The 19,486-nt window shown below is 40.8% G+C and overlaps 1 protein-coding gene across 4 annotated transcripts in view; it reads left to right on the top strand.

The window, feature by feature from the left end:
* Positions 1–4,349: 4,349 nt before the first annotated feature.
* The window catches only part of MOSPD1 (motile sperm domain containing 1), an 18,934-nt gene continuing 3,797 nt past the window's right edge, over positions 4,350–19,486 (top strand). Inside the window, exons 1-5 of one of the 4 annotated variants that reach the window (XM_069074121.1) lie at positions 4,350–4,629; positions 4,807–4,882; positions 6,787–7,007; positions 8,983–9,096; positions 13,319–13,480. In XM_069074121.1, the coding sequence (XP_068930222.1) occupies positions 4,476–4,629; positions 4,807–4,882; positions 6,787–7,007; positions 8,983–9,096; positions 13,319–13,480 (727 nt within the window). In that variant the 5' untranslated portion in view covers positions 4,350–4,475. The remainder of the gene's footprint in view (positions 4,630–4,806; positions 4,883–6,786; positions 7,008–8,982; positions 9,097–13,318; positions 13,481–19,486) is intronic. The other 3 variants (XM_069074122.1, XM_069074124.1, XM_069074123.1) reach the window with 3 other exon arrangements.

Raw genomic sequence — 19,486 nt, 5'->3', positions numbered from 1 at the left:
GCCGGCGCTTTTACTCACTGCACTACCTAGCCACCCCTAATTTTTGCCTTCTTTACCTAGGAAAACTCACCTCAGGACATGGGCCTCAGCTTCCTCTCCCATTGATAGGAGGCAGTGGGGCATAATCCAGAGACCTGGGTTCTACCTCCAAGTTAACCATTAATTCACTGTGTAATCTTGAACAAGTGACTAGTTCTCTAGGCCTCAAGTTTCTCATCTGTGAAAATGAGGGGCTTGGATTGGATGATTTCTGAAGTCCCTTCCAGCTTTACAATTCAATGCTCATTGAGAAGCAATCTCCTAAGTTAATTCATAGGAAAGTACTAATATTTGCTAACTATAACTTGTTAGCCCTCCTGAGGGATCTTACACATTCACGGTTTGCAATACTGACTGGAGAAAAGGAAAGCCTGAAAAATGCCTGTCTCCAGAATCCCATCAATTCAGGGCAATTGCCATGCTACATTTCTCTTTGTTGGCTAGGGTGTTCATATTGCTATGGTGACCTGATGCCAGCTCCTTCCCAATTTTCATTGGGATCAGTTTAGGAGGCAACTTTCATTCCTAGCCAAGAGAAATGACAAATGGAGGCAGGTGCATGAAGTAGAGCACTGATAAGCTGAACAAAATGGTTTAATGTTTTTTTCAAAGACTACCAGAAAATTAACAGTGTAGGTTATGATGCATGGGGAAAATCTGGGGTAGAAATGAATTGTTAAAGACCTAGCTTTAGCTAGGGCTGCAAGGTAGAATAAGAGAGTATTGGAAGTGAAGCTCCAAGAACTTGGGACTTCTACAGCTCCCCAAAGTTTGTCCCCTTAAGGCAGTGTATGCTTTCCCTGCTGGAGTAAGTGGCTGTTATGTGAAGTTTCTTTTTGAAGAAGGGTCCTGGTATAGTGCAAAGTATCCTAACATGGAAATAGGGACCCTTATCTTCTTAGCTTAGCTCTGCCACCAGGGAGCTGTGTGCAAGTCATTTCCCTCTGAGGCCTCTGCTCTGGAAAATGAGAGGGTTGACCTAGGTCTCAAAAGTCTAGCTTAACATTCTGGGATTCTGATTCAATACTTTCTATTTACGAAAAAGCTGAAGATTTTTAGTGTCTAACTTCCTCAGTGCCTATATGTTGGTAAATACATTTCACACTGTCCATCACTTTGACTAGGTTTAGGAAAAATATGTCCTTAAAAGTTCATTTTCTTTGAAATCCCACTCAGTCTTCAAAGGTAGCACGTTATCAAAGGAGGCACAATGGATTGGGATAAAAATGGCAAATTTGGGTATTTGGGCTCTAGCAAGCTTGCTGGACAGAGCAATTAAAGAACTTGTTGCCCCTGAAACAAAAAGAATTTACTAGAATTCTGAAAACACTGAATCCAATGTGGAATATATGGGTTGGAGTGTTTTGGTTTTTAAAAGAAGAAAAAGGAAAAGCTATACAGTATACTCAGGCTGAAAAGGTTATAACTTTTGTGATGTACATATATAGCTTGAATGATTTATGTCCATGGAGTAAAAAATAATAGTAATATCATATTTACACATTTATATAACACTTTAAAAAAGAAGAAGAAAGCCCCTGAAGAAACAGAAACTCACTGCATAATCTGAGATGATCAGAATAGCAAATTTATTTTTGTAAGTCATTGTGGTATGAGTGGATGGGATGTTGGATGAGAAGTGAGCACACCTGAATTTTAGTCTGAGTTCTAGCTTTAGCTGGTGGGGTGACCTTGGCCAGGTAACTTCACTTTTCTCAGCATCAGTTTTCTCATCTGTAAAATGGGAATAGTAGTAGCATCTACCTCACATGGTTGTGAGGATCAAAAGAAAATTCAAATGCCGCTCTAGATCTATGTGTGCTGCTCTATAAAATGCTTCACAAACTTTAAATCCTTTATATAAATCGGAATTGCTCTTCCTCTTTTCTGTTTTCTCAAACAAGATAGTTGGACTTGATGTTCTCCCCGGCTCCTTTCCGATTCTAAGATTAATGGACTGTGTAGGTGAATAAAAAGTGGAAAGTCAGTATGTTCAACTGCTGGGAAAGTGCTACTGGATATGTTGAAAGATGAGGAGAAATGGTTCGATGTTTTTCTAATGAGCACAAGGACAATATAATCTAGGGCTCCATTTGGTCAAATTTGGAAAGTCTGGATAATAGTGTCAATGATTAAGAATCTCCATCTGGTAAAAAACTTCACCATTTACTGTGGCTATTTTTTTCTGTGAGTGAATCTGAATTTAAGGTCATATAACTGAAAATTAGAGATGTTATGGAATTCTCTAATTTAATTTGGCATCTTTCAGGGTCCTTAAAATTATTTGTATAAAAAGTGATACATGTATGTCTTTTGATTTTTATTAAAAATATTACATTTAGAGGTGCTGTTGATTTTCTTTTTTAACCGAGACTAGGAAACATACAGTAACACATTATGTAGTGATCAGATTTATGACATCTTCAGCCATCTGAACATAGCTGGAAAACTAGAATCAATCAAAAGAAGGACCTTTGGGGGAAATAGTTGCCACAAAACCCACATACTCTGCTCAGTCCAGATGTGGATCCACCTTTGAGCCAAACTCTTTCATGTTTACTTTGAATGGTAACCATTCCATTTCTTTGTAGGGTACAGAGGCTTGTTTTATATCATTTTGTGTCTCTTAATATTATTTAGAAATTAAAATCCAATTATCTCACTCCCCTGCTCGAGATTGTTCAGTGGCTCCCAACTGTCTCTAAGATACAGCTTGGCATTTTAAACCCTTCGTGGTCTGGCTCTAGCCTACCTCTCCAGGCTTATTGCCTGTACTCCCCTTCATGAACTATGTTTCAGCCAAAGAGGCCTACTTGCTGTTTCCGCTCTTCCTAACTCTTGGCAAAGGTACCACTAGGCTCCCATCAACCAGACTGGAAACCTAGGTGTCATCCTTGACTCCTCACTTTCTCCCCCCTCCCCTTACCCCCATAGCCAATCAATGATTATAATCAGTGATCATAGACAACAAGTCCTGTGGTTTCTACCCTCATAACATCTCTTATGTTTGTCTCCTTTGACACTGTCCCACCCCGGCATGACTGACCTCTTTGATGCTGCTCACACAAGATACTCCATCTCCCATTTTCACTGGCTGACCCTTATCCCAGGAACTTTCTCCCTCCTCATCTCTGTCTCCTTGCTTCCCCTGCTTCCTTCGAGTCTTAGCTAAAGTTCTAGATTTTGCCAGAGCCTTCCCGGTCCTTCTTCATCTTAGTCCTTTCCCTCTGAGATTCCTCCTCATTTATCTTGTATATATCCAGTTTGTACAAAGTTGTTTACATGTAGTCTCTTCAATTAGACCATGAGCCCCTCAGGGAAGGGACTATATTTGCCTTTCTTTGTATCCCCAGTACTTACTTAGCACAGTGCCTATTATACTCCACATAGTAGGTATGTAATAAATGCTAGTTGACTGTTTCCTGAATTTAGTAACACATCTCTTATTTTTGTGTCTTACGGAGGCTGTCCTCCATGCCTAGAATGTCCTCCCTCCTCACCTCTGATTCTTAGAACTAACTGGCTTCCTTCAAGGCTAAGCTCCTATGGGAAGCTTTTCCTCCTCCCTCCAATTGTCAGTGCTCAAATAGTCGTGTATATACCTATTTATTTACATGCTATATCCCTCCAATAGAATGCAAGCTCCTTGAGAGCAGGTTAATCTTTTTGTCCCCATTCCCAGCACAGAGTTTAATAAATATTTGATGGATTGGACTGGAAAAACTCCCAAGTAAAATTTAATCATTATTGAATTTATTGTTTTGTATTCAATAAGCATGGAATTTATCTTAGTTTTTTTTTAAAAAATTTAAAAGTTAATATCAGATGCTGACTTAGAGTCATTATTTAAAGGTATTTGGAGGGCTTTGGGGGAGAACTCAGGAGAGTGCCTGCCTTTACTCTGCTATCTTGGCTCCACCTCCTAATGCAGATGTGATTGAAAAGTTGAAATTTTGCTTTGCTTGAAGCATAGTATTGAAAAGTGTCATTAATTGAGATTGAGGGTTCTCTTTATTGCTTTATAGGCCAGATGGAATTTTTCATAGTGCTCTAATTTTTATAGTGTTCATAGTGTGTGAAAGGAGGATTTATAAATGATAGTATGGTACTTAGATTAAGCCTGTTTTAGCAAGCCAATAACAAGAGTTAAAGGTCATGTTTCATTAATTGATTTTTAAAGTATTTTCGATGAGTTATGAGCTAGCATGAAGCTAAATGCCAGCTAGTATGTATGCCTTCTTGTAACACAAGCTCCTGAAAATGAATTATTATTCAGTTTTTCTTTTTCTCTTTGTACCTCCCTCCCCCTTCTCTCTCTCTTTTTCCCCCTAGGATTGCAAAAATGCTTTGGAGTTTTTAACTGAATCAAAGAGAGAAATCCAGACTATATCGGAGACTGTAAAAAGAGAAGTAGTGGCAGGGGAGATACAGTGCCAATGCAGCAACAAAGAAGGCAACCAGAATTAGTGGAAGGAAATCTTCCTGTTTTTGTATTTCCTACAGAGCTGATATTTTATGCAGATGACCAGTCAACACACAAGCAGGTGTTGACACTGTATAACCCCTATGAATTTGCCCTAAAGTTCAAAGGTGAGTTCCTCTGCTGCAGGTGGCTGAAAGGTGATCTTGTTCAGTATAACTCTATTATATTAGTACTCTATACTTGGCCAATGTACCTAGCCATGCCTTTATAACCATGCAAATGGATGCCTCCATCCAGGTTTTGGAAAGCTGGCCTTAAATGACTATTTTGACCTTTTCTTTCAGTTTTATGCACTACTCCCAATAAGTATGTCGTCGTTGATGCTGCCGGGGCAGTGAAGCCTCAATGCTGTGTGGATATGTAAGTCAAAGTCATTTGTTACTTAAACGTTTTAAAGTCAATAATAACTTTCTCTAAAGTTTAGTGATGACAGGTTTAAAAAACTGTATTTTAGGGGCAGCTAGGTGGCACAGTGAATATTCAGAGCACTGGCCCTGGAGCCAGGAGGACCTGAGTTCAAATCCATCCTCAGACACTAGACACTTAACACTTAATAGCCATGTGACCTTGGGCAAGTCACTTAACACCAATTGCCCTGTCTTTCCCCCTGCAAAAAAAGCAAAAAACCCAAAAAGCTGTATTTTGTATTTGTTACCTGCTCATAAGTTTTTTTTGGCCTTTGCTGTGCTTTGAGCTCTACTTAATGCTTGGGTGCACGGAGCTTTTCTGTAAGAGGTTCCTAGGCAGTTTAAAACAAATTGGTCAAATGCTTGTCATGTTTAAAAGGTGCTGAAGGCAATGTAGATCTTAACTGTATATTTTCTACAAAAACCTTTGGGATTGTTTTTTAATCTCTCAATTGCAGCAGGGATATCCAAGATCCTTTAAAAAGGGGAAAAAAACCCCTCCAACAACCAAGCTTCTCTTTTCTGGTTTGCTCTCTTTAAATTACTCCATCTGCAGTAAGGGATTTGGTTTTCTTTAGCACATCCTGATTTTCTTAGTGCTATCCTGATAACAATGGGAATACAAGCTCATCTGCAATGATTCAGCTAAGAGGCCCAGGAAGTTTACCCAAATAGAGAGGAAACAGTAAGAGAGTGATGTGAGCAAGTGTGTAAGGAGCTTCTTATCTGTAAGAATCTATCGAAATTCTTCCAGATCATTTCATTTGGAGTATGAGCTGAATTACTTAATGAATCAATTTACATTTGGTTTTTGCCCTAGTGGCAAAACCAGTGACCAGATGTGCCTCTGTTGACTGGTCCCCTATGTTCACTTAAACCTTCTATGAGAACTGCAAACAGGTAGCCAGGTTTTTCTTTCTAAAATATCTTTATTTCTCCAAGAGAGAAAGCTAAAGTAGTGTGCTAAAGAATCTTAGAAAACCACTAGGAATGTGCTCTTCATTACCAGGGAGGAATTTTCCTTTGATTTTTCAATATGGGTAATAAAACTCTGTTGCAAAGGCCAATTGTTGAAATGTGGTTTCTTGCCAAATGCCCTGGACGCTCTGTGTTCTTTAGTAAGAAACAGCAGAATGCATAAATATTGCTTTGTAGCATCACCGTGAACAAACTGGCTTGTTTTCACACCATTGTGCTACCGCCTTCACGTTGCACTACTGATAGATTCACTGCTACGTTGCTTATTTCGGCCTCCATGTGTTGAACTCATTTTAGAGTTCATTGTGAGCTTTGTGATCTGAGTAATAGATAGCAGTGGAAACTAGGAGGGGTTACCAGAGCAGGAAATAATTGATTACTTTTACTGTTTAAGTAGTAGATGCTGTGGCACAATTATCAGAAAAATGTAATATCTAAAATGTAGAAAGACTTTCTTCTTATTTGTCTCTTTTGTACCAGACTGTTATATGGAGACCCATGACTACATTTCAAATATGTTACATGCTTTACCCTTGAATATATCTGAATTTCCCATGTTTTTGGCTTAGAGCAAATCTGTTTTGTTGTGATTTTTAAATTTTAATTTAATTTAATTTTTTTGCTTTTTTGGAGGGGGGGTGGCTGGGCAATCGGGGTTAAGTGACTTGCCCAAGGTCACAAGGCTAGTAAGTGTTAAGTGCCTGAGGTCGGATTTGAACTCAGGTCCTCCTGACTCCAGGGCCGGTGCACTAATCACTGTGTCACCTAGCTGCCCCTGTTGTGATTTCTTAATAACATTGCCTATATAGTTTTAAAATCTACCACTTGTCATGCAAAAATCTCCAAACTTAACAGCTTTTATTTTCTGATCCTACACAGCGTAATTCGTCACAGAGATGTTCGGTCCTGCCACTATGATGTAATAGACAAATTCCGTCTCCAAGTTTCGGAGCAAAGCCAGAGAAAGGCTTTAGGACGGAAAGAGATTATTGCTACCCTTCTTCCATCTGCCAAAGAACAACGAAAGGAAGTGGAGGAAAAAAGGATAAAGGAACATTTAATAGAAAGTGTGTTTTTAGAGCAGATGCTCTGTCAAACAGGTCTCTATTTTAAAGAAGCTTAGTGAAGTTTTCTTTGTTTCTATTTGAAACAGGGGTTCCTAATCTTGGGTCTGTGAACTTCAAAAAAATATTTTGACACTGTATTTAAATATAATTGGTTTCCTTTGTAAGCCTATATATTTCATTTTATGCATTTAAAGACATGATTCTGAGAAGGGATCCATATAGACCTCACCAGACTGCCAGAGAGGTCCCTGGCACAAAAAGGTTCCAAAACCCTGGTTTATGGTAACCTTGAGAATGTGTGTGTGTGTGTGTGTGTGTGTGTGTGCGTATATACACATGCACAGGGGGTGGTGGGGTAGCTGGAAATTGAAATGGATGATGGAGGGCTGGGGTTGGACTTCCCAACAGGGTCAGGATGTAAAGAACACATATGACATGCTGTCCTTTACAAGTTCTTTTGAATCTGAAGAGAGTAGGCAATATATTTATTATTTGCTAATACAACTTAGCAGTTATATGCTTTGTTTTGATTGCTTTTTCCTTCATCCTTTCTTATTTAATTTATTTGAAAGGAGAGACAGCTTGGCAGCAGGACAAAGTCCACATACTATTTATTGATGAAGTTATAAAGTAATGATTGTTATGGTATTTAGAAAGAATATAGGTCCTTGGTACTTCAAAAGAGCTGGAATTTCATTTCTGTGAGTACTCCTCCCACCAATATAGATTGCAGCTCCTCTAGGCCTTAGTTAGAAAGCTTTCCTTAGTTGTTTTGTCCAAAACAGTTCATTACCTTGTGGCCCACCTTCTGGTGCTGAAATTTGCCAACCTTAACTGACTGGTCCTTGGAAGACAGAAGTACTTTGCCACTGGGCTTGTACTTGAAGCCTTTCCAGTTTGGGGTAGGACCTGTCTGACCTTGTACAGTTCTGGCACAGTCTTAGAGAGCCTCTATGCCAAGGGCAATGGAAACCCTCAAAGGAGGGCAGGGACTCTTTCATTTGTCAATTTGTATCTCTTAACACCTAACCCAGTACCTGGCATCTAATAGGTGTTTAATAAATGCTGCTTGAATTGACTTGATGAAGCATCAGAATAGGATGAAACAATAGAGATGGGAACATTTAATAGTATGTCATGTTTACAATTCCCTCTTGTTTCCAAAGGGCTTGGTAACAATTCAAATTTAAGATTTGTTTTTTGTGTTGTTTTTTTTTAAGGAGAAAAAAATAAGAAAGCCAAAGGGCTCAATTTAGTCCCTTTCTCTTCTACTGCATACAGAGATTCTATGCAAAAATCATAATGCTAATTTTGCTTGAATAATAGCTGGCTGTTCTTCCCACTCATGCTTTGCCTTAATTATATTAATAATTAAATATTTATATCTTATATAAGGGGATTTGAGAACCAAATTGATTTAGTTGCTGCAACCTAAGCTGAATTGATTAGTCTAAAAGGTAGATAGAGAGAGAGAGAATGAGAGAGAGAGAAAGATAGAAAGACTGAACACACACAAGTGCTAAGCAACATTTGGCTTATATGGGTAAGAAGGCGAGCACCAGGAAGGTGCTTTTCTATGTGAGTGAATCGTATGTGGTTCATTTGCCCTCTCAAAGCTGTGTTAAGGAGGCTCATGTTGTTTTGGGGGGAAAAAACCTCATTAAAATTGGATTTAATTAAACTAGGCAGATTATAAAAATCCCCTGTGGGCTACTCATTCAATCCCTCTTCATTCCTCATTTCCTTCTAGTTTAGTTCTTCAGAAATGGTATTGTGTACTTTTAACATTGTCACCATCTCCACACTTGGCTCTTTGAATGTAATTCCCCCCCTTTTTAATTCCTTCTCTCCCCACTTCTATTGTCAGAAGGGGAACCTTTTTAAGGTACAAACTAAGAGAGCCTGTTCCTTTTTTTTAATGACATAAGTATAGTCAGCACGCACCCTTATTTTAATTGTTATACAGCATATGCTTGAGTTTTGTTGCTTAATCCCTTTCTTGTTACAGGAATTCATGGGTCCCCATCAATTTGTCCATTTGAGAAAGTTGAAAGGCAACCTTGGAGTCAGGAAGACCTGGGTTCAAGCCCCACTTCTGATACCCACTGCAGTGTGGCCGTAGGCAAGTCATGTGATCTCTCAGTGCCCCAGGCAATTCTCTGCCTAGAATTACTGAGCAGGTGCCCTCTGGATTGCTGGGGGGAATTTATTCACTGGGAGTTCTAATGAAATCTTGGGTCTGGACCAAAACCTCTCCAAAGCAAAGTAGAGTAGAAAGAGCGCTGGATTTGGAGGCAGAGGACCTGGGTTTGAATTCTGCCTCAGTGTGACCTTATAACATAGAATCGTAGATTTAGAGCTGGAAGGGACCTTCGAAGTCAATTTATTGGGACCCAGCGATAGAGAAGAGCTGGTGGGGTTTGGTCTCTGTGATTTAGAACAAGTCACTTTGACCTTCTGGGCCTCAGTTTTCTCCTCTGTCAAATGGACAGATTGGATCGCATGACCTCTGAGGTGCCTTCCAGCTCTCATTCTGTGTTCTTTTGATGGTGACTTGGCCAAGATCACACTGGTGGCAGGGCTAAAATCTTAGTCTTTTGTAGACATTGCCATAGTCCTCAGGTTATTATACAGCCTTTATAGCCAGAAAAAAGGGAAGGGTGAATGAGGCAGCAAATAGCACAGGGCTTTCTTCTCAGAATGGATGACCAATAATTGTTGCTGACAAAGGAACCTGACACTTCTTTGAAGCCAGGAACCCCTGTTGATACTATCTTTGATGTCAGAACACTTTGTGAAATTGAAATTCTTTGCTAAATCCCACAGACTCTCTTCCTTTTTAAATACCTCTTCTAGAATGAGTGAGAGGGCACATTCAGCAATGAGGTATTTCTGGTAGCTGAGCCTGGCTCGGGGCCTGATCTGGCTGCTGTCTGGGGACCAGCCTTGCTAAATTCAGACAGGTTCCTCACCATGCTGGGGACAGCTACTGTAGATGGACGCCTTGCTTCTCAATGAGGGAGGAGTTAGGATCCGAGCTGGCGGAGGCAGTACCCACACTGATAAAATTGTAGATCTTTGAAGTATTGAATTAAGAGACTGAATTAGCCTGTAATTATTTTGCCCCACCAAGAAAAATAACTGAGTCACTGGACCACGCTTATCTAATTACTAAAGCTTGTTTAATAGTGAAGAATAATATAGTATTTTCTGTAATAAGGTACTTCAACTCCTCCCTGGAATCATTTTTTAAAATTAGGGGACAGGCAAATGGGTGTTAAAATCAGTTAGAAAACTCTCGTAAGTATATTTGGATCAAGAATATGACTGAGCAACAAACATTATAACTTGAATAGTTCTTACTGAAACCTTTCATTCTTTCCTTTTTGGCTTTCATTTGTTCGAGTTCTGGGGAGGGGAGTGGGGGCACATTTTTGTGCTTAAGAATTCTGCCTATCTGTAAAAATGGAAAAAGCATAGAGAGATCTGATATTAAGCTTTTGTCTATGATGTTATATTTCCCCCTCCCCCAATCTGACTATAAGCCATTCGTGTAAATGGGAAGGTTCTTTGGGAGAGATGAGGGTTGGGAGCAGCTTTGTTCCTTTTCTCAGTGCCACAAAGTTGTGGCCATCACCAGCCTGCTGAGGAGAAGAGGTGCTGTAGCAAAATGCCTTCAACCCTGTGTGCCAGATCCTGCCATCTTTGCCAGGTTATCCCATTTTCCTTAGTGAATATGCGGAAAATCAAGCTTTCATGGGATCTTAGATTTAGAACTAGGAGGGATCTTAGAGGCCATCTAATCCAACCCCCTCAATTTATAGAGAAGGAAATTGAGTCCCTTGGAGGTGAAGGGAGTGGCCCAAGGTCACATTTAGGATCCTAGATCTAGAGCTGGAGGAGACATTAGAAGCCATTTAGTTCAACTCCCTCATTTTATACATGAGGAAACCAGGCAGAGTAGTCAAGTGACTTGCCCCAAGTCAATCAAATATTTGTAAAGTGCCTACTACATGCCTGGCTTTGTGCTAGGTACTGGGGATACAATAGAAAGAATGAAACCTTCTCCAGGAGCTTCAGTTCTAAGGTAAATGGCTTCTGACTCCTAGCCACTACACCAGGAGTGGGGAACCTGCAGTTGTGGGGCCACTTGTGGCCTTCTACATCCTTAAGTGCAGCCTTTTGACTGAATCCAGATTTTACAGAATCAGTCCTTGAAGTCACAGGTTTTCCACCCCTGCACTACACCATACTGCAGTTCTAATTCCTTAGAATGGGTAACGAAAGCCAAGTGAAATTCTGGCCATCTTATTGTATCTTTTCAGTAAATAGCTTGTGTTTGGTATCTGGAATTCCATGGTTGGAAATGAAATTTTCCTGAAGACCTGTTGAGACAAACTAGATGAATTTAGTTTCTTGCAAGGCTTTTAAAGTGCCCATTTGTGTAGATTGTTTTAAGCCACAGCTTGGAGCTTTTCAGTAACAGTATTAAACAAATACAATAGCCTAGGTAGAATCTGCTTCCTTCCAGCATAGATTGGAAATCATGAAAGGTTAAAACATGAAGAGCTGATTATTAAGGGAAATGATCAAAAAGAAGAAAATTATTTTTGCAGACAGTATGGGTTAGAAGGCATCAACTGAAAAAGCATTTAACTGGGAATGATAAACTAAATTACATTTTAAAACTACCAAAGGTACTTTCCATGTATATAAATCAAGTATTTATTTATGCCCTTTTGGCTTTATATCACATTAATTTCTGAATATATCCTTTCCCCACTCTTGGAGCCATCCTGAAGGTATGTTTTAAAGGAAAATTACCGTGTTTAAAATTGTGGTTTTAAAATGTCACTTTTAATAATGGAGGATGTTTAAACGGTGTCTGTGCTTTGGTTTGCCTAAAAAGCACTCAAGTACTGTGACTTCAGTTATATTAAGTGGTGAATTAGTAGAGAGATTTTGTGGCCCAATAGAAAGAGCACTGGATCTGGAGTGACCAGATTGATCTTCATTCAGTTCTTATTCTGCCATTACTTTATGGGTGACCTTGGACAAATCTCCCCACCTTCCTGGGCCTCAGTTTTCCCATCTATAAAATGAAGGTGTTGGACTAGATGGCCTCTGAGGTCCCTTCCAGTTCTAAACTTCCAATCCTCTGAACCACAAGGGTTGTTTTTTGCTTATGTTTATTGAGTCTTGTGTCCCATGAATTTACAAGGAGTTTTTTTTTTTTAATTGCTTAAATTTTAAAAAAGAACACCTTATTTAATTTTTTTCTCCTGTAGGTTTGGGGAAGTTGATGTGGTTTTTAGTAATCTTTGTTGAAACGATGACTTAATAATTAAATTTTTTTTCTTAAAGGAAATCTATTCTTATTAGGAATGTAAGTCACTAAATGTGCTTTAGTTATTGTCATTGACAGTTGAGCTGTGCCTCTTGTGATAACATTTGTGTTTTATTGCTTCAGCTAAATTGGTAATCACTGAAGTTTAGATTTGTTTTCTCTGATCTGATGTTGGTGAGGTTGATTTAAAGTGAGCGTGATGCCTGCAGGAATGAACAGCCTCATTTCGTAAAAGAAGACAAAGGTCATTTGCTTTAATGAAAGAGGCAAGAGTGGAAAATCTTTATAGTGGAGGATGTTACTGTCACATTTTGTAAAATGTATGAGATTGTATAATGCAGTAGAATAATGCCTGATAATACATTTTAGGGAGATCTTATTTGCCAGTTATAGGTTAGGGGCTAATTTTGTTTTAAATTACAAAGTAGGCTATAATAGAACAAAATAATCATTAGGATGATTTGGGTTTTAAATTGTTTTCCCCTTAAACAAATTAAACCTTGCCTCTCCTATCATATATGCAGACTTATTTTCTTCCTTTCCACCTGAGGCAGTCATGAAGATAATTTAAAACTTTTCTTTGTGTACTTTCTTGCTTGCCTGCTGCCATGCTCTGAGAGGGCAGAACAGTAATGGCTCTGCAGATGGGCATAATGGAGGGATGGATGCCAAAGGGACATCTCCAAGAATAGTGGTAATGGGCTGCTATGACTAGGAACCAAGGGGAGCTGGAGCCCAATCCTGTGGATGCTGCCAGACCCAGAAAGTAGTGGGAGTGTTTCCTTGGCCTCTTTGAGGGGTGGGGTCCCAGATAAGGAGCACAGGGCACCATATGGCATGGGAGGGATGGGAAAATCTGCTGGAAGATAAGTCAAAGATGTTAGTGGGCACATAATTTCATGGCTGACAAGTATTCTTGAAAGGCTCACTGGTGAACTCTTGTCTAAATTGTATTGACAAGGTTTAAGCTTCAAGAAGTGTATTTGTATTTTTACAGAAAACAGGACTGTCTCATCAGGACCTAGTTTATTAACTGTTTTCCTGGGAATAGTGTGTGTCGCAGCTCTGATGCTACCCACCTTGGGAGAAGTGGAATCCCTAGTGCCTCTCTACTTCCACTTAAGCGTGAACCAGAAATTAGTAGCTGCTTATGTCTTAGGTAAGTATATTTTTCTAAGTTACATTTTGGGGTAAGCTTACAGAGATAATGTCTATGGTTTGGGCTTTATTTATTTATTTTTTTGGAAAGACCTGAATGGAGACTGAACTCAAAGGAACTTCCCCATAAAGTGTTTCCTAAGGTTTGCTTTCTTTTGGTTCCTATTCACTTGTTTCTGTTTACATTGAATCTTGTTAGGGATGTAAAGCAATGCTAGATGTCTGGTGCCATTAGCTTGGTATCCCAATGCATCTGTACAGATCGCTCTTCTCCTTTCTGATCATTTTCATGGTAGATTTGTATAAAATATGCTTAAAGGCATGCATGTGGTACCAGCCTCTACCCTCCTCATCGAATCATGTAAATGAGAGGTGAAAACTACATGCCTTCTTGCAATTTCCTATAGATTTGTTCATCATTTCTAATTTAAAATAGTCTTTTTTTTCCTAGTGTGATTCTTAGCAAGTGAGGCATCTGTCTTGTTTCTTAAAAGCCAGCTAATCCTAAATATCCCAACTTGAGAGAATGCCAAACCAAAATTTTGGGCTTCCCTTTCTTTCTGTCATGACTGGCACACAGGAGTGTGAGTTTATGCCCTGTGCCATGAAGGGTTGCTTCTCAGCCACTGTGGTACTGTATGGACAGGACTGCATTGGTAAGGAATGGCTAAAGATCGGGCAGTTAGATGGTATGGGATACTCTTGATGCCCATTATGGGCAGGTCTGGCAAAAGTTAATGTCTCCTGCCTTGAACCTAAAATGTAGGGGGTAGTCTAGGCAGTGTAGATTACTTGTAGATTAGCAGCTTGCCTTGTTGCAGACACTGTACTACATCTCTCAATGCAGCCTCTGATTCCCTGCACTCTTGGCTCCCACATCACGTGGTCAGTGCTTTTTGAACATGGAATCAGGTAAAAATCCAAAGTCTTTTTCATTTGAACTGTTGCCAAGCCAGTTCTGTATTCTGTACTTAAGCAACTGATTGTTTATTTTTTTTAATCTAAGTGTAGGACTTTATATTTATACCTACTAAAAGGCATCTTGTGATCTGGTGCATTGTTCCAGCCTGATATCGTTTTGTCTCTGGGTTCTGTAACACATTTTATGTTGTTCCTTCTAGTTTTGTCACTAGCAGCTTGGATAAGTATGCTTTCTTCTTATCATTCAAGTTTTAGATTAAAATGTTAAACAGGACAAAGCCAAGCTCTCTAGAACCCACTGGAGATTTTCCTCTGGGTTAGAAGGACTGGGGAGTCTAGGGATAGATTCCAAGGGATCTGAGAACTTGGATGGGAAAAAAAATTCCCTCTTTATTTTCATTTACCTCTAACTGAAATTGAACATTTCCTTCAATTATGAATGTAGGCACCAAACTATTAATCTGAGAAGGAAAGGGTCCATAGACTTCATTAGCTATGGGCCAGAGGGGCCCATGACCAAAAAAAGGTGAAGAAGCCCTTCTTGGGGCTTCCAGTGCTGATGAAGAATTCCCCTAACTCTGCTACCATCCAGCTTGGCCCTCCAGTGTACATGGGTTTGCCTGTGTACTTTCCCAGATTCACTAGATAACTCTTTGGCCCAGTGCTTGGTTTCTAGCTGGGTAGGCCTGACCTTTTTGTCTCACAGACTAATAGAAGGCAGGTTATGAAGTTCCATTTTGGTCTGATTTCATGTAGAATTTGTGAGATAGCTTTGAGTGCTTTTACATATGTTTTTTCATGTATATTATACTCTGTGAAAATGGAAAACACAAGTTTTTGACATTTGAGAAACTGAGGCTTAGAGACGGTAAATGGCATTGCCTGATTCCCAGCTAAGAGCTCTTTCTACTAAAATACTATTGTCATTAGGTAAATGGCAGATGCTGTGAGTCCAGTCTCAGGCTGACTCATCACTAGCTCCTCCTTTTAACTTCTAATAAAGAGTTTAATTGGAATTAAGTTGTGAGTTGGTAAAAGAGTCTTTAACATCAGCAGTAGGCCTAAGTATGTCAAAAATTTGTGACTTTTGTCAGCTACTCCCTCCACAGATACCCATCACACCCTGCAGTAACTTAGTAGATAGACTTTGAGAGTTGCTTGTACAGAGAAAGCAACCAGGATGCTGAAGGGATGGGACTCCCTATCATATGAGGAATAGTTGAAGGAAGTGGGCATGTTTAGCCTAGAGAGAAAACTCAGAGGGACATGACAGCTGGCTTTAAGTATTTGAAAAGTCAGCATATAGAAGAGGACATTAGCTTTGTTCTGCTTGGCTCCAGAGGGCAGAACCAGGCTCTGTGGGTAGAGGCTGCAGAGATGTGAGCTGCCCACTTCCAGAGCTGGAGGTCTTACTCAAGCAGAAGCCAGATGACCATTTGCTGGACTTCTCTTCCATATTGTTCCTCTGGCTGTCTGGCTAGCACATCTATGTCTCCTTCTTATTCTTTCATCCCTCAAACATGGGTGTCCCCTAAGGTTCTGCCCTTGGGGCATCTCTTCTGTGTCTACACTTTTTGCTTTGACTGTCTCATTCACTTCAATTAGCACCTGTCGGCAAATAAGTCTCAAACTTCTATCTCTACCCCCTGTCCCCTGCCCTGAGCTCCAGTTCCATATTTTCAAACCCCTATTGGATATTTCTGCCTAGCTGTCCAGCTAGCACATTAAACTCCACATATCTAAAAGGGAACTCGTCATCTTCCTCCCGAGACCTGCCCCTCCCACTAACTTCTCTATGTTGATGCCATGTCAGTATATATCTCTATGTCTGGGATGCCCTTCTCCATCTTCACCTACTGAATGTCTGTTCATTTTTAAAGCCTGATTCAAATGTTCCATTTTCCAGGAAGCCTCGCCTACTGGGGACCTTCTCCTGAGCTTACCTTGCACTTCTTTCAATTTGCTAATGCAGTTTGGTGTTGTTAGTGAAGAGCTGACCTTGAAATCTAGACCTGCCTCTGACACTCATGTGCTGTGTGACTGTGGATGAGTCACCTAACCCCAGAAAAATCTATCAGACTAGTGTTATAGTGTAGGGGCTACTCTGTATTGGTAAGGGGAATTTTCACACCCAAGTTTCTTCGTACTGATGAAATCGTGGCTGGAGGTTTCCAACCCTTCCCCTCCTCCAATGCAGTTAGTAGACTGCAAACTTCCTACGGGGCAAAGACTTTGTTTTCCCTAAATGTTGTATTTCTTCAAGGTCTAGCACAGTGTTCTGTCCATAGTAGGCATTTCCTAAATGTTTGTTGATTGCTTAGAAGGAGGAACGGAAAAATTCTAATCCAATATTAAAATTTCTAATCTTTACTTTCTTTGGATCTTTTGTTATACGAATAAATGAAACCTTAAGGTGAGCCCAACTACTTTATTGGTTTGAGACTTCAAGGCCCTACCTCTTTAACAAGCTCCTCCTCAGCCACTAGAGCTGGAAAGAATAACAGAGGCATGTTTTGAAGAGACTCCTAGGCTCATAACTGCAGGTCTGTAGAGAACCTTCAGAAGACACCAATGGTCCCACTCTCCCCACTTGCAGGTGAGGAAGCTCATGGACTCTAAAAGCCTTGGATCAGATCCCCCCATGAGGAAGGAGGTGAAGCCAGACTATGCTTCCAGAGTTGGGGCTCTTTCCATGACTGCTACCACTAAGCTTCCACTATTGGGTCTCCATGGACCCAAGGGTGTGGACCTGGGCATTTACCGAAGGCTGTCTAAAGATGGTTAGTCATCAAATCTATGAGCACAGGCAGTGATCTGAGACAGCCATTCTGTGAGGGTTACTAGCACCCAGGGGGCTGCAGATGACAGCATAAAGAAGGGCTATGGACAGCGGAATTTAGTTGTCGGCACACAGTGAAGTCGTTTGATACTACTGTCACTCAGGCTAAGGGCTGTCAGCTCCGTCTGGGCGAGGTAGATTTGCAGAGGAGATGGCTCCTAATAGCCCTTGAGAAAACAAAAACATTTCTTCACTACTTGTGTGGATGAGGCTGCTCATGACCTGCTGCATCCTCTTTGACCTTGCATTTTTGATCTTTCCCTCTTTGCAACTGGCTCCTTCCTCTCAGCTTACCAAACTGCTCAATGATCCCTAGTCTTCAAAATGAATCAATCACCAAGCACTTATTAAGCTCTTATCATGTGCCAGGCACCTTGATAAACTCCAAGAATACAAAGAAAGGGCAAAACAGTCCCTGGCCTCACATTTTAGTAGGGGAGACGACATGTAAATAAATAAGTACTACATACAAGAAACATACAGACTAGATGGAAGATGACCGTGGAGGGGAGGGGATGAACAGTTGGAGATGGGGGGACCAGGAGAAGGTGATGTTTGTATTCTGTCTTCTTTGGTTTATTTATATTGGGTCTTGAAGGAAGTTGGAGACTCTAAGATTTGCAGGTGAGGAGGGAGGGCATTCCAGGCAGGAAGGACAGCCAGTGCAAAGAAACAGAGATGGGAGATGGAAGGTGGTTTCCAAGGAACAAGTAGACCAGTGTAGCTAGTTCACAGACCATGTAGAGGGGAGTAAAGTGTAAAAAGACCGGAAAGGAAAGACAGGGTCAGGGTGTAAGAAGCTCTAAATATCAAACAGAGGACTTCTTGCTTTTTTTTTTGGAGGGGCAGATGGGGCTAAGTGACTTGGCCGAAGTCACATGGTTAATAAGTGTTAAGTGTCTGAGGCTGGATTTGAGCTCAAATCCTCCTGACTCCAGGGCCAGTGCTCTATTCACTGCGCCACCTAGCCATCCCAAACAGAGGACTTCTTATTTGATAATCCTGTAGGTTAGCAGGGAGACATTGAAGTTATTGAATAGAAGGCAACATGATCAGATCTGTGCTTCAGGAAAATCACTGGATTAGGTGGGGAAAATTTGAGATGGGAAGACCATTTAGTAGGCCATTGCAATGCACTGGTCTTTTACTGGGCCCCTTCCTTAAGCCACTGTCCTATATCTTCTTCATTCATGTCATACTACTAGAAAGTAGCCTATGCTTGCTACCTACTTCAATATCAACCTCACTTCTCATCCCCTGGTACATGGGCTTTGTCCCCACTACTTTCCCGAAACAGCTCTCTGGAAGGTCAAGCCACCAGTGGCCAGCAGCCAAAGGCTCAGTGTTGCAGCACTCAGAGTGGGGAAGTTCAAATCCTGCCTCAGACACATCCTGGCTGTGGGACTCTGGGCAAGTGTCTCTCCCCTTCAGTTTCCTCATCCATAAAGCCAGAATGATAATACTAGTACCTAGCTCCCAGGGTTAGGAGGGGGTGTTTGAGACCATTTGCTTTGACTTCACTCATTCTAGCCTCTCTCCTCCAAAATATCTCTGTAACCTTGCCTTTCTCAGTGTCTCAGAATAGCCCTTTGTCTTTACCCACCTCTGTTCCTTCTGGATTACAGGAGGCTTTGCTTACTTTCAGAGACTAAAGTTCTTGTCCTCTTGATCTCTTCCCCTCAGGTCATTCCTCTGGGACATTGCCTTTTAATCATTCCCTCTGTACTGCCCACTTGCAATCCAACATCTCCTCCCCCAAACACATGCTTAGGACATTCCTCCCTTAAAAAACAAACAAACCAGAAACTGTTTCCTTCATCCTACTACCCTGGAGCTACACATCTTTTCTCCTTCCTTTGTCTGGTAGTCTTTTGGTAAGAGAAGTTCCATTCACTGTACCCATTTCCTTAGCCTTTACTGAATGCCCTGAAATTGGGTTTTGTCTCCATTACTTGACTACAAGTGCTTTCTCCAGGGCTGTTCCCCAGGGCCTAGATGCCAACTGACATGGCCTTTCTGCAGTCTTTCACTCTGACCTCTCCGCACAGTTCTAAAACATGCACTACCATGTCCTTTAGGACAGATTTCTCCACTTTGGCATCCAGGACATTGTGCTAATTTGATCCCCCTTCTAGTTCTCTGGCGGTGCCTTGTTTGCCTCACTGACCTTACTTTCTGTTCCTACTTCCTAACACTCACTCACACACACACACACACACACACACACACACACACACACACACACAC

Source organism: Petaurus breviceps, unplaced genomic scaffold, assembly GCF_028583685.1.
Source record: "Petaurus breviceps papuanus isolate PSGF00001 unplaced genomic scaffold, PetGlider_PUasm1.0 90881, whole genome shotgun sequence".
Lineage (NCBI taxonomy): Eukaryota > Metazoa > Chordata > Mammalia > Diprotodontia > Petauridae > Petaurus > Petaurus breviceps.
Note: the sequence above shows the minus strand (reverse complement) of the source record. Positions and strands in the feature narration are given on the sequence as shown.